Source organism: Osmia lignaria, chromosome 1, assembly GCF_051020975.1.
Source record: "Osmia lignaria lignaria isolate PbOS001 chromosome 1, iyOsmLign1, whole genome shotgun sequence".
NCBI classification, from domain to species: Eukaryota; Metazoa; Arthropoda; class Insecta; order Hymenoptera; family Megachilidae; genus Osmia; species Osmia lignaria.
In genome coordinates this window covers 9933632-9955599 of record NC_135032.1, presented here as the reverse complement: position 1 = coordinate 9955599, position 21968 = coordinate 9933632, and the positions used below count along the sequence as shown (strand labels likewise).

At 39.1% G+C, this 21968-nt stretch overlaps 1 protein-coding gene across 9 annotated transcripts in view; it reads right to left on the bottom strand.

Moving 5' to 3' along the window:
• Positions 1 to 1070: 1070 nt before the first annotated feature.
• Positions 1071 to 21968, bottom strand: part of LOC117606180 (glycogen synthase kinase-3 beta) — a 34711-nt gene continuing 13813 nt past the window's right edge. For 5 of the 9 annotated variants that reach the window (XM_034328309.2, XM_034328310.2, XM_034328306.2 and 2 more), the window contains exons 2-8: positions 7812 to 8002; positions 7538 to 7621; positions 7251 to 7289; positions 5523 to 5633; positions 4889 to 5126; positions 4239 to 4432; positions 1071 to 2537 (exon numbers count right to left, since the gene is read on the bottom strand). In XM_034328309.2, coding sequence (XP_034184200.1) covers positions 2169 to 2537; positions 4239 to 4432; positions 4889 to 5126; positions 5523 to 5633; positions 7251 to 7289; positions 7538 to 7621; positions 7812 to 8002 — 1226 coding nt within the window. In that variant the 3' untranslated portion in view covers positions 1071 to 2168. Of the gene's footprint in view, positions 2538 to 4238; positions 4433 to 4888; positions 5127 to 5522; positions 5634 to 7250; positions 7290 to 7537; positions 7622 to 7811; positions 8024 to 12127; positions 13591 to 21968 lie in introns of those variants that run through there. The other 4 variants (XM_034328307.2, XM_034328308.2, XM_034328313.2 and 1 more) reach the window with 4 other exon arrangements.

The following is a 21968-nucleotide window of genomic DNA, read 5'->3' as shown; positions in this document are numbered from 1 at the left end:
GAAGAGGAGGACAAGTTCTCTCTTATCTTCAGAGCAAGATTATCCTCTTTATATCAAATACGAAACGCGTTTTCTTTCAGTGTTCTTCGACGGACTAGAGGGAAAAAAGGAAATCAAGAATTTATCTAACTTTCGTCTAGTAACGAAGTACATTTACCAGAAAAAAAAAAAAATAAATGGTATTAGTTAATCGATTAAAAACTTAATTTACATCGTTATCAACATTCATAAAATTCTGAAACGAATGTCAAGGCTTTTTAACTTACTTCTTTCACTCACTCTCTTCCACACTCGCACTCTCTTCACCATTCTCTCTTTCTGGTCTATCATTTCTCTTTTCTTGTTTCTTTCCCTGTCAACGTTCGTCCTTTCGTTAAAAAAAAAAAAAAAAAAAATACAGAAGAAGAGAAGAAAAGAATGGAACCGAAACAAATCGTGTTCAGACTCTTGTGTTCTATCGGCAGGCTGCCTCTCTTTCTTATACTTTCTTGCGACGCAATGATATGTAGAAATGGTAAAATGGCGGCTAATTCACGCGACATGCATCGAAGGTCCAGCTGCACAGGTTTTAGAGACTGTTTCGTCAGTTTACAAATGTACAAATCTCCTCGTACATTATACATATCGTTCAGTTACACAACATTTCCCAAGGACAAAAATCGTTTCCCTTTTTCTACCAACATTTGCCAGTCAAATATCTGAGGTACTCTGTACTCTGTCTTTTCTCTCCCTGGGCATACAATATTTATCCTGTCCGTTTGCAAATCAATTTTCCCCCCTGTTCGTCGTCGTTCACGCTGACGCGACGTTGGAAATGTTCTCTTCCAGCGGGACGATCGACGATATTCGAAAATAAATCCCTGTCCTCCTCGACGGAGGTGGTTTCGTGTGTACGTGTGGCAAGTTTCAGATACAGAGAATTGATCGTGTAACGGTATCCGTACGAATAGAGTATTACTAGCAGCAATAGTATCGGTAGGTACAGAGGATAGCGGATCCGAATCGTCCAGGCATGAGGAACGCGTGTCCGCGTGGTTCTCCCTTCTTCCACGGGTCTCTTTCGCTCGACAGTTGGTGTGTATGTGTGTGTGTGTGTGTATGTCCGTACAACAGCCGTGATAATTCGCCTTACGATAAATAGAGATTGTGCACGCAAATACTAATGTGTGTTTCTCGCTGTGTACGCGCATTTATGTACCGTTCGATTGAGATTCTCCGCGTGAAACGTAACGTGCGTGCCTACTTCAACCCTCTCCTTCTCTGCACGGTAGAATCTTGAACACAATATAAAATATCTATCTGCACGACGCAGTGTTTTCGAGCACCCCTCGAAACGAAACACCTGCACGAATTCTTTTCGTACACCCGATTAGAAAACGGAGTTTCTCTAACTGGCCAAACGAAACGTTCCTGCGAGTCGATATCTGTACTCTGATTAATTCTCGGTTTAGTCACCCGTGTCAAGCTGGCTTCATCTCTTTCGATCTCGCGCGGTGTGTGGTATTCAATTGATGAGAATGACGACGCAAGCGGCGTTGACGTGGTCTGCACCGTATACTATATACACAGTGCAGATTACACATCTTCTCAACTAGAAAAAACTTCGCATATAATTTTTTTTGTTTGTTTCTTTATATATATATATATATATTTATATATAGCAATTATTGTTTAAAGAAGTTACGGGCCAGTTCCTATAATATTATATATACACTGAATTGAATTTTTTTTTTTTTTTTTTTTTTTTTTTTTTGGCAATAAGGTGGCAATCAAGCGTTCGTACGCCACTGTGAGAGTCGTGTTTCCACGGCGAACCCGTTACAAAAGGGGACCACCATTCGTCATTCGTGTATCAAGCGAAGAAAGCTGAAAGACCACACGGTATCGCCATTTGCATCGAGTTCAATTTACAATCTGGGATTACTTGTATGTGTTTAATGTTTGTTAAATGTATGTCTCTCTGTGTGAATGTATGTATGTATATAAGTGTGTACGCGGGGACATCCTCCTCAGAAGATCAGTTTCCCTCTTCTTGGTTCTCGCTCTCTACCGTACTTTTTAAGGCTAGTATCTAACACGTGAATTCTCGGTTTTCTTATTTTTTTTCTCTCTCCCTCTCTCTCTTGTGTGTGTGTATTTTCTGAATAATGGTAAAAATAGAAAGCAGCTTAAGCCATGTTCGACTGGCTAGGATCTGTGTTCTTTGAGGTCGGTAGCGTGTTGGTGCTCACGTTATCACTAGTGTTACCGCTACACCCCGCGACCGGTTCCGACTGGCCTCCAGGATTCTCCGAAGTCTGCATGTACTTCGGCTTTAGGATCGAGTTCAACGACGGCTGAATTCGCAGCTCGTACTCTGTAAAGTTAAATAACGGAGGAAGCTCTCGGCCGTTCGGCAACCGGGTGCCCTGTTCTCGTAACTCGTCGAAGAATGGATGGGCACACGCTTCCAACGGTGTGATCCGTCCGGACGGTGTGTACTCCAACAGGCCAGCGACTAGTTCCATCGCTTCTGGTGGCGTGCGTGCCCTGAACACCTGAAATCATCACGATCCTACTTTAGTCATATTCCTCGCAAAACAACCATCCTTAGAAGAAAGCCATAACGAGGGTTATTTTTTTATAGAGATTGATAAATATAAACGAATTCGTTTAGATTTGTGTCTCAAGAAAAAAGCACTCGTTTTCATTGATGTTCTTCTCGTACAAAAAGATTATAGCAGGGACAACCGATTTTGGCTATTGAGAAGATGAATCTTATGTGTTAGATCAGTGATGGATAAACTACGGCCCATCGCAGATTTTAAAATTATACTATTTTATTGAGTTCTTATTGCGCTTTTTAATCAATTATATTGGCCAGTTAAAACTTTTTCTTTTGTCTTTTGGCCCACTCCTAAAAAAGTTTGCCCATCACTGTGTTAGACTATGATCGATTTGCGATGAAACGATCTTGGGTAGTCAAAATCCTTTGTCGCGGCTACAGGAACTCGCACTGCGACACAGAGACTGTGTGAAATCCTATGAGAAAGCGATAAAGTGACAGCAACACGTTCCGCATAGTATCGTTCTAGTTCATACAAGAGAAATGCATTAGATGTATTACTGTAGTATTAGTAATATGAGATGCTCGGTTCTGAAACTTATTCCGGTGCATAGTTTCCTTTCCTTTAATAATGATCATATCTTACTTAGAGAATAGAATTTTAGAGGAAGAGTTCATATTTGACATAACACCATCAATAAAAAGAGTAACTGGGATACTTGGTGTTCAGATAAAAAACATAAACGACTGAGGAAAAATAAACTTAGGTCTAAACTTAGAGATAGTCACAGTTTCTAACCCCTTTTGTATAAAAAAAAAACATTGAATCAACAAATGAATGACATTGTATACCGTAGTAGATCATCGCCAGAACATTAGAGTAAGTGATATATTGAGAATTTGAGTAATCACAACAGATTTTGCGTGTTGGTTAGTAAAGATTAGGATGAGGAATGAAGATGATGGTGGTTGATGTTAGAGATAGAATGGATTTATGGAACCAGGAACACGTTTGACGAAGTTTCCTTTTTGTTCAGAGATTGTCGTTCTTCTTAGCCATAATTGCACGTTATAATCCTGTTCAGATGCTGAAACTTTGGTTATATTGGTTAGTAATCATCATGGGACAAAGAGAAAGAAAATGAAAAAAAAAGAAGAAGAAAAGGAACGTTTGCTAAGTAAGTGATGTAGTAAACATTGTGTTTCAACAGGGACCACTTACTCTAATCTTTTGGTGCACCGTGGGACACTTTAGTCCACTCATTCGCTGAAGCATAAACTGTAACCACGAGTACATGTGTTGATGAATGTGACCATAGTCGATTGGTGTAGCAAATCCGTTCAGTTTGAAGGAACGAGATTGCACAGAACCTTACCCCTCATAGATTTCCTTCTATTTCCCCGTGACACCGTTACCAGTTGCCTTATCATTTCTCTTTGCATTCTTAGATCCTTGTTTTTTACAAGGGTATGCGCTCTGATCTGACCGTCGTTCGCAAATTTATTAATTTCTTTTTTTCACTAAAATCCATCTGCGATATATAAATTCAGATCAACGCGCATTGCCCCACGCGTTAGCCTCCCTCCGTTAGTCACGAAAACGACGGAATATATACCACGAAGGACGTGTACGTAGTTACAGATTAGAAGTTCATATAGTCTAACTTTGTGTACACAGAGTACTATCGGCTACCTTTTGCCACGGATGCGCCTTGATTTGTGGGAACTTGAATTCCGTGTAGTTGGGGTTCATCTCGCGTATCTGGTCGCGGGTCGGTGTGCCGAGGACCTTGATGATCTCCACCAGTTGATCCACTCCGCTGTCACCAGGGAAAATCGGTTGACCGAGCAGTAGCTCTGCCACCACGCAACCTGCGCTCCATACGTCTGCGAACACAGAGTAGTATCTCTTCGTTAAGCCTAGTTTACATTGATAGAGTAAGTGGTTGGGTAGAGTATTGAAACTAATCGTTGGTAGAACAGAGTGGGACAATACTGTGATAGAGTAACATCATCCCTGGCCTTCTACCACTCTGATCTACTACTAGTGTACTCTATCAGTTGCTCTATCAATGTTAAGTTAACCTTACAGCTAGCTGTTGAGTTAGAGAGAGTAATTCTACTACTTGCCTTCTTCAAGGTATTAACACTAGAATGCTCTATCCATGTAACTTAGACTTAAAAATAGAATTAGAGTGAATTAGCAATGCGATCAAGTAACTCTATCCACTTACATTCTCTCATCCAATATACTAGAATTTAGGGAAGTGAAAAAGGGGAAGAATAGCAGGATAACTTTGTGCCAAGTCCGTCAGTGGTCTCACCACTTATCCGAAGCCTTACCAATTTTTGTGGTGTAATCGATGGCACCAAAGATGAGCTCAGGCGCGCGATAGTAACGACTGCAAATGTAAGACACATTGGGCTCGCCTTTGACCAGGTGTTTGGCCGAACCGAAATCACAGAGCTTCAGGACACCGGATTCTGGGTCCAACAGTAGGTTCTGTGGCTTGATGTCCCTGTGGCAGATACCCAACGAGTGGATATACGCCAGAGAGCGGAACAGTTGGTACATGTACAACTGTAGGAAAATAAAAGGAACGTATTAACATCGAGTTCGAACAATAATATACCATGAAAAGTAACGATTCTGATGAAAGAACACCATGACAGAGACGTTTCGATGACTTCACACATTGGTACCGTTTACTTTTTCACGCAACAAATACTTTTTACTGTTTATAAAAGCAATTTAACCAGTTTCAGTGTACCCAGAACTTACGTAACGAATCAAACAGCAGATGGTACGAAACAAAGTTAAATAACAGTATCAACGAGTTCAATAAAGAAAAACGTGTGTGTCTAACACGTGAGAATTTGATAAAATCACTTCTGCGAATCAGACGGTCAAGTGTCATCTTAGGATCAAGAATCATTATTTTTAGCAGCTTAAGAAATAAATTATCTTTCGACTCACCTTGATGAAATTGATCGGTATGGTCTGCTTGCTTTTGTTATAATGCCGAGCGACTTTATACACGGTCTCGGGTATGTACTCCAACACTAGGTTCAGATAAACCTCGTCCTTCTAAAAGAAATTTGCAATTACGATCGTTAATAAAAGGTTGCGTTCAGCTCGATCCTCGTGCAAAGTGTGCGTTCCTCAAAGGCGCACGATCCACAAGCAAATTATGCCTCTAGTTTAACGCGTACGGTGGATTTAGCGCGAATTACGTATGCAATAAGTTTACGTGTGAGGTACCTTTGAAACGCAAACACACAACTTCACAGGATTATCTTCTATTAACTAGCGAAGCTGCGTTTAGCTAGTATAGTCGAGGCCGAAGATTTTGGCTCAATATTAGAACTTAGCAAGTACATTGACTTTATAATCAGGCTAGAGAAAATTTAGAATCAAATTGCGTGGAATTTATCATGGCCTTATCGAGCATATATTTCTTATACTACTTTCAGCTTCTCACTATCATTTAAATCGCAGAAATTTAACGTTTTATCATTTGGATAATTGTTTTCTTTGGGAAATTATCCTGCTGTTCATCTCTTTGATTAATGGAAACAACGAAAATCCAATTCTTTTATTTTCTGATAGAACGTTCAACTTCTTTTAAGTCATAGTAATAGTGCAATTTTTTTTTTTTTTTTTTTGCTTTTTCAATCTCCAATTGTCAATACAATTTATAGGAATTAATAAAAATATTTCATGCAACAATTTGTTTTGTTCCAAACCTGCTACTCTCATTCACAACATCCAGAATGTAATTAAGACACATACGTCGGGTACAATTTCTTGTACTTAATTACTTTAGTAGTAACATTATGGGCCTTTACAAATTAATATATTTATCTCACTTTTAAATGGATTTATGGTTAATCGACACGTTGAGTGCCATATGGAACGGATGGAGAAAATTCTACCACCACAATTGAAAACATAGAATCCACCCAGCGACCCATCCGGCATTGAACGTGTCAATCGAAGAGAATAATTCGCTAGAAATAAAAATTACAAACAATCTAAACTTGAAAACTGAAACGGACTGAACGACTATAAACGCAAAGATCATCGATAAACACCTAAAGCATGAATTAAAGTCCAGTAATGTTCAAACTTGCACGTGTGTAACTTAGATTATATCTCGTCGATGCGTTTTTGGGGGAAAAATGTCAAGATATCCGCATCCGAATAAAAAGAAGTCATATATATATATATTTTTTTGTTTTTTGTTTCAAGAAACGTCGATGGACATTTTTCTTTCGTCATCCATTATTGAACAGGTTCCATGTAGTATTTTTCAATGCTTTCCATAAATGTTGGAGGCTGCGTAGTTACCGCACATATGGGAAAAGTAGATCAACTACAAAGTCTTAAGAAAAAACAGAATTAATTCGTTCACGAAAGGGTTGACGCACTAAGAGGATACGTGAGCACGGTCGTAACGATGGAAGGTAGAGTTGCGGGGAGAAATGCGACATCGAACGATCAAAATCTTCGGCCACGGCTATAATTTGTAGACTCGGATATAGTGTTCTACAGGTCGTGTACATCGACGATTCGGACGTTAAAACGAGAGATCACACGTCTCTTGTCGTTCATCGGTCCCATGTGCAAGCGATAATGCCTAATTTGTATTTAGGGTAAAAGGACTCTCCGTCAAACTACTGGGTTCGCTTCTTATTCACTTACGTCCACGTGAAAAACTGGATTAGTCGCGTTTAAGATGTTCTACAAAATAACACAACAACGTAGCATGCATTAAACTGACAACGAATAAAGTTGGTCCGTTTACACGTGTAACAACCATTGATCAAGGAACATCTGATTGTTGCTACTCGTAAACGTTTGTATACAGGAAATAAATTCTGAATTAATTATGAAACGTTTTCACCGACCAATTACGTTGCACGAATAGTCGTATGCGAAAAAATTTCGAGTCGAGTTTCAAACATTGCAGGTGGAATTGTAATATTTACCTTATCACCGCTGGAATAAAAGAAGTATTTCAGTTTCACGATGTTGCAGTGTTCGATACGTCGCATTATTTGTAATTCTCTATTCTGTAAACAGAAAAATTATCGTCCGAAGAGATTAGTATTTGGTTCAGGTTTCTAGGTCATCGTTCGTCAAATACGATTATCTTTTAAGATAAAAATTAAATAGGACTGGTATAATAAAATTTATCGAACGAACTCTGAGAATATTCTTTGATTATTTATTTTAAAGAGAAATTGATGTTTCTTTTCGTACCTTAAATCGTTTGTCTTGGAGAACCTTCTTGATGGCGACCAGTTCCTCCGCGTCACAAAGTTTCGCTAGGTACACGACACCAAAACTTCCATTACCGATCACTTTAGTGTCTGTGTAGGAGATTTCCTGGGGGCGGTCTGGACCACCACCTGGTGTAGCCACCACTGTCGTGACTTTGTTGCCATCTCTATCTGCATTATACATCACACCGCCCATAGAAACAATCGAAAACCATCATGGTAAAGTACGATGAAAGTAAGAAGTATAAGGAGTACTAATAAAGAAAAGATTGTAAAAAAAATGCAGCTATTCAATATTATTGGAAGCAATCAATTTAAAAGAATATCTATCATGCTTAGGAACCAGAGACAATATTAGGTGTAGAAATTAATTTGGTGCTTTTAGCATTACTCCATTTTAATCATTATTTTACATTTCAATATTTTTCTTCAATTAAAATAAAGAAGAAGCACCGAATTCATTTCTGCACCTAATAATATAATAAATATTATAAAATTAGTAAGATAGAATTAATTAATTTAGATTCTAAGAAGCTTGTATATTTTTAAAAAATATACTGTTAAGAAGGATTAAGGTTTTAGGAAGAAATTTTCATTGTAAAATGATTTTGTATAAATTGTTATAAATGGAAGATCCACTAGCTTTTCCGGAAACTCTTAATTAGTTTGTTGCTATCAATGATCTGGAATTGCTCAAAACTTGAGGAGAGTTTGAAAGATGATCGAAGAAGTGAACAACCAAGTTTCCTGTTTTCCACGCCAACTTAACACGTCATCCATCGAATTTTCGTTCTCGATGGATCTCGCGAGTCGAAGCTGCGAAATGCTTCAGGATGGCTGGCTATTTTCAGCCACGGTTCAACGAGAAGAAAACCGGTCCGTGTAAACACGGACCTCCTGTTAATCCGACGTTGCATCTTATCAAGGTTATCCTTGCACGTTGGCTAGCAATAGTCTAATAGCGTTTCATCTTAACAAATTTTCTTACAAGAGAAACGTGAGAGAAATTGGGTTTTGTACGATACGGTTAGCACCATAATTTTAAACTATAATTGATTTTTGTTAAAATAATTTAAATAGTTGATTGCAATTTCAAATATTATGGAATTATATAATTAGTAGACACCCAAATGCAATGTAGGCTTTACTGGGTTTCATTATGTTCTTTATGTAAGAGGTCCTAAGTTAAGTTCCCCTAGGCTCTTTTTAAGTTCCCCTAGGATTCTCCCAAGACCAAAGGCATATTTCCCAAATAATGGAAGACTCCTTATTCTGCATTTTCCCTTCCCAAAAAGAATAGCTTACATTGTATCCTAATTGCCTAACTACCTCCCACCTTCTTTAGACAGGTGGTCCTAAGTTAAGTTCCCCTAGAATTCTTCTAAGGCCAAAGGCATATCTCCCAAATAATGGAAGACTCCTTATTCTGCATTTTCCCTTTCCAAAAAGAATAGCTTACACTGTACCCTAATTGCCTAACTACCTCCTACCTTCTTAAGACAGGTGGTCCTATGTTAAGTTCCCCTAGGCTCTTTTTAAGTTCCCCTAGGATTCTCCCAAGACCAAAGGCATATCTCTCAAATAATGTAAGACTCCTTACTCTGTATTTTCCCTTCACAAAAAAAGCTTAAATTTCTCAATACACAACTTCCTATATCTCAACAATTAAAAAATACAGCAAAATACAATATTTGATAGAATATTCTTTCACCTAAATTTCTTTTTAACTGAAGAAACCTTAATTGCTCGAGACTGTACGTGACGAAAAAGGGTATATAAAGATTGTATTTAGCCGTACGTCTAATAGGAGGCCCTTAGGTACGCGAGTGTTGAGAAGTGGGTCAAACGACGGCGATCTCTGGCAAGAGCGTCGAGTCCGCTTGGATCGGCGCCGGCTAAATCCAGCGTGCAACAAAAAGCGCAGCGGTGAACCGAGGATCCGGATGCACGTTAACCGGCTACCTTTTGCCGCGTTACACGCGCATCAGAGAATTCCCGACCTTTTTTCTACCTGCACAACACGACGTGTTAACCGTGTGACATTTTGCGGCCAACTGGGTGACGCGCGGCTTTTATAATGGCCTCTATAACATGGGCGTATATACACGTCGATGAGCATCGATTCGCGGTTAATTGTAAAAGGTGTATGGGATTATGTAACACGTAATAAATGAGAAAAGCGTGCAATATTTTTACATTTTCTCGAGGAAAATTAATTTTATAAATTAAAATTATGGGTCGTCTTTGAATTTTCTGAAATTTCCCACCCAAATTGATTAATTTTTAGTTATCCAAGTGCCTCTTTTCGGCAGCCTTGATTGCGGAAAGTTTGAAAAGGTGTCATTGACGTATTTCAAATCGTTTCGCGGATTAACCCCGATCCGTGTAAAGAACGAGCTCCATCGATTCTTGATCTTCGTCCTCGGCACATCCAATTCCATTCTTCGTCTTAGCAGCCGTATAATATTTAAATGACATTACGAGAATACTTTCGCAATAACCGGTGTTCTCGTGCTACGGTGGCTATACGGGTCGAGTATGCACCATGAAGAACTCGCTCTTTCGAACGGGCATGCATATTTGAACAGTTGCAAGGAACTTCGATGGCGTAATCTTCGCGGAAAGTTCTGCGTGATCGGAACACCGGATGTGAGTAAACCTTGTAGAAAGAAAATTCAAATTTTCCATCGAAACATTATTTTTTTCTTTTTTGGAGAAGAGTTGAGTAATCTAACTGATTATTCTTATCGATAAAGTAGTTGTGTAATTAAAGAAAAAAAAATAGAAGAATTACGTATCACTAAGGAACAATTAATCAGTGAACACCTTGATGATTCACTCGAGATAATGAAACTATGTCATACGATAAAAACATTCGTGTCAGAAAGACTGAGAATCCCTGCACACGTGCCAAGAGGATAAAGATTGATCGAGAACACCTAAGAGAGGGCGAATTTAAACTTTTTCCCTGTTTTTACCCTTTCTTTCTTTCTTTTCTACATGTCGGAGTTGACGTAGCTCGTTCTTGACGAATGAAAAAATAAATTCACGTGGGCAGATGTACATAACAAAAATAAATATGAATAACAACGGATAAATGTCAGTGGGTCGGTGTATTACTTCTCGTTGAACAATTCTTCTTTCTTGTGTGTTTCGCGTTTCTAACCTTTCTCGGTTAAATGGCGCATCTTGCAGAAAATGGAGCATTCGATAAACATAGAGAAAATTGGCGTGTAAATAAATTGACGCGATTCGAATCACGGATCTTCGAATCACAAGACCGAGACGGTGTTTTTCTTGGAACAATCGCACCTCTTTGAATCCAAATGTCAGAATCTATTATGATTCTTAGAGAAATTATAACGCCGCGTCTTTCTTCCTTGTAGAATATCTACGTCTTACAAAAATATATAACTTTTCGTTCCGCGAAATTTTTATCTTTCATTTTCGCGTTACGTAAATTTTTCGGTAAGGGGTTAATATCGTAGGTTTGTAAAAAATTGCTGGCTCGAATGTTTTTTTTTTAACTTGTCTAAAAAAAGAAAAAGAAACAGTCTGTTTTTGCCGGCTGATTCGAACGGAAAAAGCAACAAAAAGTATGCTCAGATATTGGATAACAAGACTGAAAATAAACTGTCGCCACTGAATAATTCGTCGATAGCATCCGAGTTCATTAGACTTTAAAATATTCCTGTCGCACGGGACGAAATTAAAAGTTATTAAAAGTTTGCGCGGAAACGTCGCATACATTATTCACGCTCGCCTCGAAAACATCCTGAAACCGAGTATCAATGTAGTGTATGATGAATGGGAGATTCAAGGAGAACGAGCAGAATCGCTGTTTTCGATCATCAGATAACTCATAACATATACATAAATGTTTCATTAAAACACGCTGAGATCCAGTCTTGAAACACAAATAAATTTCAATTTTATAATATAAATTACAGGGTACATAACTGTATTAAAAAAATAGAAACAGAAAAGTATCATAAGACGCACAAAATCATTGTTAAATGCATTTAAATTAGAATTTTCTTTTTCTGAACGAAGCATATTGTCGAGATTTTCTTAGGAGACCAGAAACTTAGAAAATTAAAAAATCCATATCAATTAAAGAAATAGTGTATGACGTATACGAATTTGAGCTTAATAATTCATTTCCAACCGAGATCTTCGAAATTTTCTTAATTAATTTTTATTCCTGAACCATCTGAACACGCTGTACCAGCGTTTCATCCAAAATCTCCCCAAAAAGATGATCATTTTTCGTCGCTGGAAACCGTGACAACTTACGTTTCTTGCTGCTCAGTCGTCTCAGGAACTTGCAAAATTTTTTGTACGCCGTGTTCGCCTCTTTGCTGCTCAATTCCATCGCGCTCTTGGCCCTCTCGTGTTTCTGTTGCCCGGACGGGCAGAATTTCGGGTATCGCCAGTGTTGGCGTGGCTCTGACCAGTCCAGAGTAACGGCAGGTGCCATGACAACGATTAAAATCGTTCGAAATCACTCGATATTTACCGGTAACTATCGGCTCGGTGTATCGTTCGTGAAGCCAGTTTACAAATACCCCGGTCGCTATTTGGAAGGTCACCAACTAACTAATATTAACACCGTGTCAAGGAGCTTGTACGAGAAATGTTTACTTTAGGATCGCTGCTCGGTCAGTCAGTATTTCGATAACTCCGAAAATGGTGCCGGACGATCGTTTCCATAAACGACACGTTCGTCGAGACGCACGGGCCGACAAACATCGGTCGTACACGAATTCCCACGTGTCACGAATCGTTAATCACCTTTTGCCGCCATCGGACACGCCGCGAATCCCGCAGCTTACGTGCTGCGTTCGACGATCACGCGACCGTTGTTCCTCTCTCATTCTCGATACCCCTCGCCCTGGAACACTGCCGAATTCCTGAGGACATGATTCAAGATCACCCGATCGATACACTTTCAATTTGGTATATTGGAGGTGCCAGGATTTTTTATAGAAAATATGATCAATTTCAGCCGAGGAATGTTTCGGAGCTGCTGTCCCTGTTCAGAGGCTGAAATGCAGACTAGTTTCGATCGGATGGTCCCTGGTCGATTGAAAAGTTCAAGTTCGTTGGATTTCGAGCGAACGGTAATGGAGTAGAGAGGCTCTTCTGGTCGATTAAGAAATTTCAGTCTAGAGGTGTGGAGGTTTTATTTGAAAGGTCGAAGCAGGTTTCCCTGCTCGATCGACGAGCTTAAGCACGATTTAGAGTCACTCTAGGGGAGGAGCTCTTCTCGATTAAGAAGTCTCGCATATAAAACAGTGTACACTCGATTTTCTCGATTAGAAAATATCACAAGGTTTAATAATCACTTAAGAATCTAAGAAATGCAAACAGTACTGAATACCGTCAAGATCGTACTAATTATTATTGTCTGCTCGAGGTTACTATAGTCAATAATAATAATCAAAGAACTTTGTACACATCCAGTATCACAAAAACAAGGCACAAAAGTTTTTCAAGTTCCATAAGAGATTCAGAAGACTCTGTTCTGGCACTTTGAAGATTTCAACGTTTATCAACTTCACTGTTTCTTTTCTTATTTAATATTATGACACAAAGTGTTTCGCGAAGGACGGTTGATGGTTTCGTGGGAGGATGAGAACGAAACCGTTCACGTTTCGAGATCTCGGTCGATTCTGTCCTCCTGTTGAACGGAGCACAGCCACCTAGCCAGAAACGTTCTCGTTCCACGGCGTCTCGGCACGCGACTAAACTGAACGCGCCGCCAATCCTCGCGGAAGAATCACTCGCAAGAGGGGAGCAAGCGAGCGTGGAAGTAGGGAGGAGGATCTATCGCGGATACTTTTAGTCGCGAAAGCGAGCAACAAACGCTGAGATCGATCTTTGTTGAACTTGAAGAACCGCAAAAATTTGGAAAATTTATTCAAACATTTCTTAAATAAATGATTTTTTTCAAAATCTCTTTACATGGATGAATTTGTTATTTAAAATCAAAGGAATTGTGTATAAAAATTTTTTCTGTATAACAAATAGTTTCTTAGATATTTAGAAAAAGTTTTAAGGGTTGTTTTCACCCTTTTACATTAGATAATTGCTTATGAAAAGAAAAATATTTTTTGAAATATTATGGTATGCTGTACAATTTGCAAACACTTCGTGTACAACCCCTATCACTGTAATTAAATAACGAAGAGACACCTCTTCAATGAACAGGACGAATTAACACGCGTTGCGAAAATTCAACAATTCTGATCGTTCAGTTTTTATTATCACTACTACAAATAAGTGGTCTTATCATTGAATGTTTTTTTTAGCTTTAGTTCGTCCATTCTCGCGAACTCGTGGCAATAATCAACTTTGTATGCGCAACACTGGTGTTGCTAAATCGAAATATCTCGTAAAGTGTTTGTTTTTCGAATAACATCTCGAAATATAGAATAAGAATCTCCCCTAGAAAATTTACATAAATTAAATTTTTTCTCTATAAATAGTAAAATAAACAATTTCGTACGAAATGTTCATTAAGGCGTTCAAATGAACCACTCAATTAAAATTGTAATCTATAATGGCTCGAAAACCGACGACGATGACGTGTAATCAAAGTTTGATGATTAGAGATTACTCGGTTCAAAACGTTTCCATGTAACCGGAATCGCTGTTAATTACCAGAGATTACTCCATCTGGCTGCAATTAAAGCTCCACAACCTCTCATTAACGTTATTTACATCTCAATTACATGGATTCTACCGTGACCCATATTTCGTTGAGAAATTGCAAAGCCAGACGCGATTACTGGGAGAAACCTTTCGTAGTTGGTAAAAGGATCAATGAAAATCGGTTCGTGTTCATTCACGTTTCGAGGAGAATTATCAATTTTCCATCGATTGGGTCGTTTAAATTTACCAGGATCTCGTTAGGATCTCTCATAATTTATTTAAGCACATTTGATTTGAGAAAACGGTTAGCATCAGAATCATCGAAAGCAATTGACTCGATCGTTGAAAGGCATTTGCCGGTGAACGGTGGAAGAGTATATATTTCATTTGCATGCAGTAACAAACACGACACGAGCCTGCGCGACACGAGAGGATTATTCATGATAAAATCTATTTATAGTAGATCGTGTCGTCAATGACGGACGTTACGTCGGATTAAGTAGAACGTGCTACTTTTGCCAAGTAGAATTTCGCGCCGAACCAGCCTCCGACATCTCTGCAAACTACGACTTACAATTTCAACATAAAATCTCTGATTCATTATATATGATAAATGACACATTTCACGGTGTCTGGATGATCGTTGCAAATGCAAGGCGTTAGATACGTCCAGTAAAAGGGTTTTGCAACATCCACGCGGAAACAGGAACTTTCGTTGCACCGATCGCGATAGGAAACGGATTTAAATGGAGCAGTGATCTCTATTAATAGAACGATCAAGGAATTAAAAGATTCCTCGAGGTGAAACCGCGGATAATGTTGATCAGCACGCTCCAAAATAATGATAGCTCCTCGACCTCTCGTTGATTATCTGACTCGTGCATGCTTCGATATTCGTCGATGATGCAGGGTCAAAATTGACCTTGCACCTTCCAACGTAAGTAGCATTATCATGTAAATATTATTTTTACACGGGCAAGTAGAAAAATGATAAATTTTCAACGATTAACCATTGTAAAATTTGGAAAATTAAAGTAATACCGAATTGGGGAAAAATCGGGGCTTTCTCCATGGTCCGCCGAATCGTTCAAGTTAAATTAGTCGATATTTTTCAGATCTGCGAAGACTCGTTTAAGATCTATGAAATTAAACGTTGAAATTGAAAGGATTAAAGCTCTAAAATTAACCTCGAGTCATTGAGCCACGATTACCAGTGTATTTCTGAAGTTCCACCTTCGAGCAGATTTCCTCGAAGGAAAAACAAACCGGTGTTCGACAAAATTCAAAGTGGTGGTCGCGTCATTTTCCCGTAAACGAGAGTTCCGTGGAAATCGGGCTCGCGATAATTTCGGAACGTTTCGAAAGATCTTGATTGCGAGAACTCGCGAGAGTATCGATATGTCGCTGATGTTTGAACGGTGGTTAGAGCACTCGCTATATTTAGCCGTAACGAGGTGATAACAGCCTCGAGACCTGTGCATACCTTGTGTTTCGGTAAACACCGATGACGATGCTTGAAGAAACAAGCTAAGAAACTGGAATAACACGTTAATAATTTAACGACGAGAATTTATCAAATTCGAGGTAAAGAATTGCAAAGGTAGAGACGCGGGAATGTTGACAACGTCGGACCCTCTTATCGGGTTTAATTTATTAAGTGCCACCCATCGAGCCGTTTCAAAGTCTAAGAACATAATTACAGAGGAGCTCGTTACGAATCGCGCAAAATTAATTGAAAACACTCGAAACACATCGGACCACGTTATTTTAACTACGGAAAGAAAGCTGAGAGGTGATAATGATAAGCGAGATATCAGTCATCACGTGTGCGATATCGTCTTATACACTTGTCACTAATTTTTTTTAATTACTTATTTCGAAAGACGATCTTGGAAATAAACGAGCACACTCCAATACAGAATCCGGCTCTTCAAAAATTTTATGATTTCCTTGCGAATACACGATTCTTCTATTGTTCTATTGTGATTTGGTACAATTTTAATAGATATTATGAATTTCAATATAAACTATATTTAGAAAATGAATATTCTAATAGGATTTCAATAAGAATATTTTCTGTCCAGCCATCATGTTTTTAAAAATTTCAATTCAGCCCGTTTCTTAGAAAGTTCAGAAGAAAAATTTCATATTTTCATAAAATTAACGACTGCCTGGCTCGCCATCTTCGATTTTGGAAGGTACAGCCTCGGCGGAAATATAGCACGCTCGTAAATTTCATAATACGTAAACTACACGTGTTTCAGTGTTACAAAACGCGTATAAGCTTGCAGATCGTTGACATTTAGAAGCAGGGTGTATTCCAACCAAGACTGTACCACCCCGTCGGTAGAAACGTGAAACACCCACCGAGCAAATTGTACAAGTCCCTCACAGTTGAATAACGAGCAAGCATCGCAGCTGATCGACTGCATATTATAAATAGAAACTACCGCACATCGAACGGTTATTCTCGTTGACGAGTGATACACTTCGACCGAACCGAACGCGTAAAACCGATTTGACGCAAGACCCTCGTCTAACGATCGTCCGTTTATCTGTCGTATATTTTTCCCTCCATTTCCCAGCCAGCTCGAGCATAATCGCGATGCTTTTAGAAAATATTACGCGTCGTTACGGTATATCATTCGGTAGAACTCTATGGATCGTTCGTTAACTGTTGCATTTTGATCTACGACCGATCGCTGCAATTATTTCCTCGTTGCAATTGTTCTTCGCTCGCTGGGAGAATTATTTGTTTGCACCGGCTTGTAAATTCTATGAAATGGCTGCCTGCTAGCGTGGGTGATTAGTAAAAGTTCACCTGGGATATCGTGCCGTACGTAGGGTGATAAATTAATGGGTATAGTCAACGTCAGAAATATCGCTACCATTGAAATCGAAATTCGAACGATAATTCTGTCGAACGTTTCTGGCTTCGAATCTCGAGAGATAACAATTTATTCATATTTTTCAATCGGTTCAGTTGCATAGTCGCGTCGACGTCATATCAATCTGCTTTCAACACCGAGAGGAGAGGAGAGGATGGTGCCGGTGGTTGTGGCATCGCACACGCTCGCCGATGACCCTGAGCAAGTCCGAGTTATTGATTACATGGAAACACCGTAATTTCGCTTAACTCTTACCCGTAATAACCTATTATTAAACACGCATCTGTGAGCCATCTTGGGAACAGCCGATCCTCGCGATCGAGGCAGAGATTGAATCTTTCAGCTGGTCGCACGAGTGCACGTCTTAATTCGCTTTATAACCGATCTGTCTCGTTGATCTTTCAACACGTGGCTTTAAGCGGACGTTGAAAACATCCGATCACGCGGTATCGCGTGATACTTTGATCGATATTCGGTGGAATCGACAGTTCATCTCGATCGAGCTCGATGATCATTCTGACGTCAATGACATTCTAAGTCATCGAGCAGGAACGAGGATAGAAAACGAAAGAGTTCCCTGCCTCTGACTCGTTCTTGGCCCCGTTTTATGCAATCTCTGCCGCATTCTTTCCGTCCAACAAAGGGACAAGATGGAGAAACATCGGGCGTGCATTGTTGCGCAGGGACGAGCGAACGTTGCACATTAAAATTCGTCGACGTTTTCGGATGCACCGCGGCAGGAAACCCGCGTCAACGGAAGTCACCATTGACGCAAGATGCACCGAACACAAGCTGACTGATATTCAGTCTACGTGACTTTCTTTAACTCGGATTCGTATACTTGGAATAGTATCAATTTCATTTTCCAAGGTGTTAATAAATGGAAAGCGATCAACGGTGAACTCGGACACGTGTACCCCATGGAATTCCATGAGCAACGCCTTCGTTATGCGACCAAACGAATTCCTTCGCCGTAACTCTATTGTGTTGACGCTAGTCAATTTAGTAGCTTACGACGTTAACTTGCTAATGAAACTCTTTTTCATTTTTACGAAGGAATTTTCGAGCACGGACCTCAAAGAAATTCCTAGATTCTTATCGTTCCGATGTTTTCAGAATATTCTGAAATTAACTATTTTAACGAAATCGCTGAATGTCTATGCTTCGAGATTAATAGTAAACATGGTGTACTTGAAACAAAGAAACTAAAGTTGGAGTTCCAGGAAGAAGAAAATGTTTCGGAGTAAGGCGAGCGATTAAACGAGCGAATAAACGCTACATGACGAGATGGAATTCCTGCCAATTCGCCAGTCACGAAGATCCATGCGAATGGAAAATTTGCCACCATCATTCAGCATGTCTTTATACGTTGTTTGTTTTCTCGTTTCTTTGTGGAACTTTGCCTTAGTTCCGCTGTATGAAGTTCTTAGATACCCTAGAAAGATGCACAGTCACTTGCAAGTCATTATGCCTTGAACAGTCATTGATCGAGCGAAAGACTTGTTTATTTCTCTACTGTATTTCACTTTTTGATAGAATTTCTTCTGTAATTCGTTTGAAAAAAAAGAAATCAACGATACACTATTCCCAGTAAAATATGTAACATTCTGTGCCTCTGTTTTCGTTTATTTATCGAACAGCCCACATACTCACTTCACGAATAGGATGTGAAAATATGGATCTTAGAAGAACTAAGAAAACTCATAAATTCTTGTAAAAGAACAAAATTCGTGGAGAGGAATAAAAAATGAAATTGGCAAATTTCCCGATTCAGAAGGCGAGGTGAGATCGGACACTCTATAAACAAGGCAGCCAGTAACCTGCTCCTTTCTTTGATCTCTTCCCAAAAGAAACACAATGGGTCAAGCGATACAATATACCGGAAACGCACGATTTTCCTTCGAATTTTTCGTCGTCCTCCAAATGATACACGCGGGCATTGCCCCTTCGTTCGTTTCACGAAACGATTCTTTGTTCTCCAAAAGAAGAGGACGCTAAATAGCAGAATTAGAATGAAGAAATCTTCTGTCAGTGTCTAAAATGTAATTTATTTATCAAATTTAACGACGAATCCCTCTGATACCATAAGAATAAGGTGCATCTCCATTGAATAAATTGAGAAACAACGAAAGTTAGTATCCTGCTTTGCCTACTAAATAGCGACTTGCTACGTGCACCAGAAGCATAATTCAGTTGCACCATGAATATCATAAGGCGATTGATTAACATTCAAAACCAATCGATTCTCAATCAACTTTTACGGTATTTAGAAACAGAAGAGTGAGAGATAGAAAAATAAGCTGAATCATTGACAAAGACGAAGACGGTCGTGACAAATTCCTTGGCGATGTTTCGTTGTCTGAGAAAAATATCTGTCTACCCTCGGTGTCGAGCTTGGACGCGGGTCAAATCTGGTTAAATTCGACGACGTCACCGATGACGTTCCCGATAGAAGGTAATAATAATAATGACATCAGAACGGTCGAGCCCTCTGCCAATTCGATGACGACCTAACGCACCTCCGAGTGTTCATCTTCCAAGTATATTGAAAACTGAAATTAAACTGTTTCTAAGAAACGCCCACTGAAAGTTTGAGGATAAAATACAGAAAGTGGAACTGTTTGAATTGTTAAGAAAATAGCATTTCTTTTTTTTTATTTTTAAGTACTGTGATAGAGTCAGATTTGATCAAAATTTTCGAAATTCGAGTTACAATTTATAATAGATTCAGACAGAGCTGAGAGAAATCGTCGATTCATGATTGATCCTTTCTCTCGACCGAATGTTGGTCAACCACAAAGGACCGGCAAAAATGGCGATAACGCCATAAGTATTAATAGAACGAACCAGTTGTTCTCCTCGGGGCTATATTCGCCAAAATAGCTCGCGTACCTCTCGAAAATTCCCCGCGAATTGTTACACCCGACCGTTTCCCACGTTACCAACATTTATATTTTCTAATTACTTGCTTGATTTCTGCTTCTATGCTTCGTTTAATTAAATTTCCTGCTGCCAGTCGCCAGCAGTGACTCCTGGCACAGTTAATAACGTGTTAATTTTCTTTAATTTGGAGTCACATTTCAAGCGTCTAGACGAGTGTATTTACTTCTCCAGTACACATGAAATCTTTGCTAACGAAACAGATAAATCAATTTTTCGTTTCACTTTTCTTTTATTTACACGATAACGAAACGATTTGTTATCGGACGCTATCGGAATCAATCAGAACTGTCCGAGGATCTGAATTCATTTAGAACTTTTATGTCTCGTTTGCGAAGATAAGATTATCACGGTACATGTATTCTGTTTGTGGAATAAAAATTGACTAAGTACGTTAACCTATGGCTAAAATTATCTCTACGCTTTTCGCACCTTTTCCATTCTTTTTTATTTTAAATACAAAAATATACGCCTCGGTTGAAAGATGGAATCGGCCAGCTGTGCAAATCATCGTTCAGGGATCCTCAACCTCTGGTATTAATTAAATGAATTTCAAATAAAAATTGGACAAAGGTTGTTCGATGCTTTAACAAACTAACGGTTTATTGATAAATAGGCGTGGAAATCGTTTTAGCGATAGACAACAGGTTCCCCAGAAGGTGAGACCGGCCATCAACGAAATGACCGGGATCAATAGGAACGAGGTCGCCGACTAAATTAATTCGTAATCACCTGAAGGGTAATAGATCGAGAAGAATAATAGTACTGCCGTGGCTCGGTAGTACTTGACGTTTGCATGAATGGAGAAAGGTGAACGCGTGTTCGTCAAGGGCAGCCTCGCGAACAGCTGATTCCTTGTCGACGATGACAAATCAATGAAACGTGGACCAGATGGTTCGCAGACTGGCTGCTGGTTACGATCAGATTTTCCCACGGGATACCGTTCTACGTCATCTCTTTAAAAAAAAAGAAAAAAAATCACCACGCGATTTCCATTTAATCCTAGTCGTATGAAAATAAAAATGCAACCGTTTTAACCCTTTCACTTCGAACGCTTTCAATTCTTACGCGAGTTAATCTATTTTCTGACACTGTTTAGAGAGTCATCGACGACACGTGCTCCACATCTGGATGCACCGTAATCGTTGTAACCTTCTTAAAATAGAGATTCTTCGGAGGATCTTTACAGACAGGCCAGAGAAGAATTTTGTTTGGAACCAACTCTGATACAGTCGCTCGTGAAAATCTTCTAAAGGGCCACTTTGATTAATATACTTTTTACATTTTTCAGTCTAATTTATTATTATAAATAACTGATAATGTAAGTTTGAGCGAGTTTTGTAATGCTTCTGGTCGTGGCCACCAGATGACTGCAGGTACAACAACTTGTTCTTGGAAGTTGATTAACATCTTCGCTGCAAGCTATAATTGCAATTATTCAAAATAGAATGGTTTCACTTTGCAATTTAAGTTTTCCACTTGGTTAGCCTTTTTCTCTATCGATCCGCTTTGAAATGGCCATATTTTTCCAATTTTTCTTCAACCCTTATGTCAATTAAGGCATTCATAAATTACTTTAAAGTATGAGCGTATAAATATCCAAAGAACGATAGTTTAAATCAATTAAAATATATTAAAACAGGAATGCAATT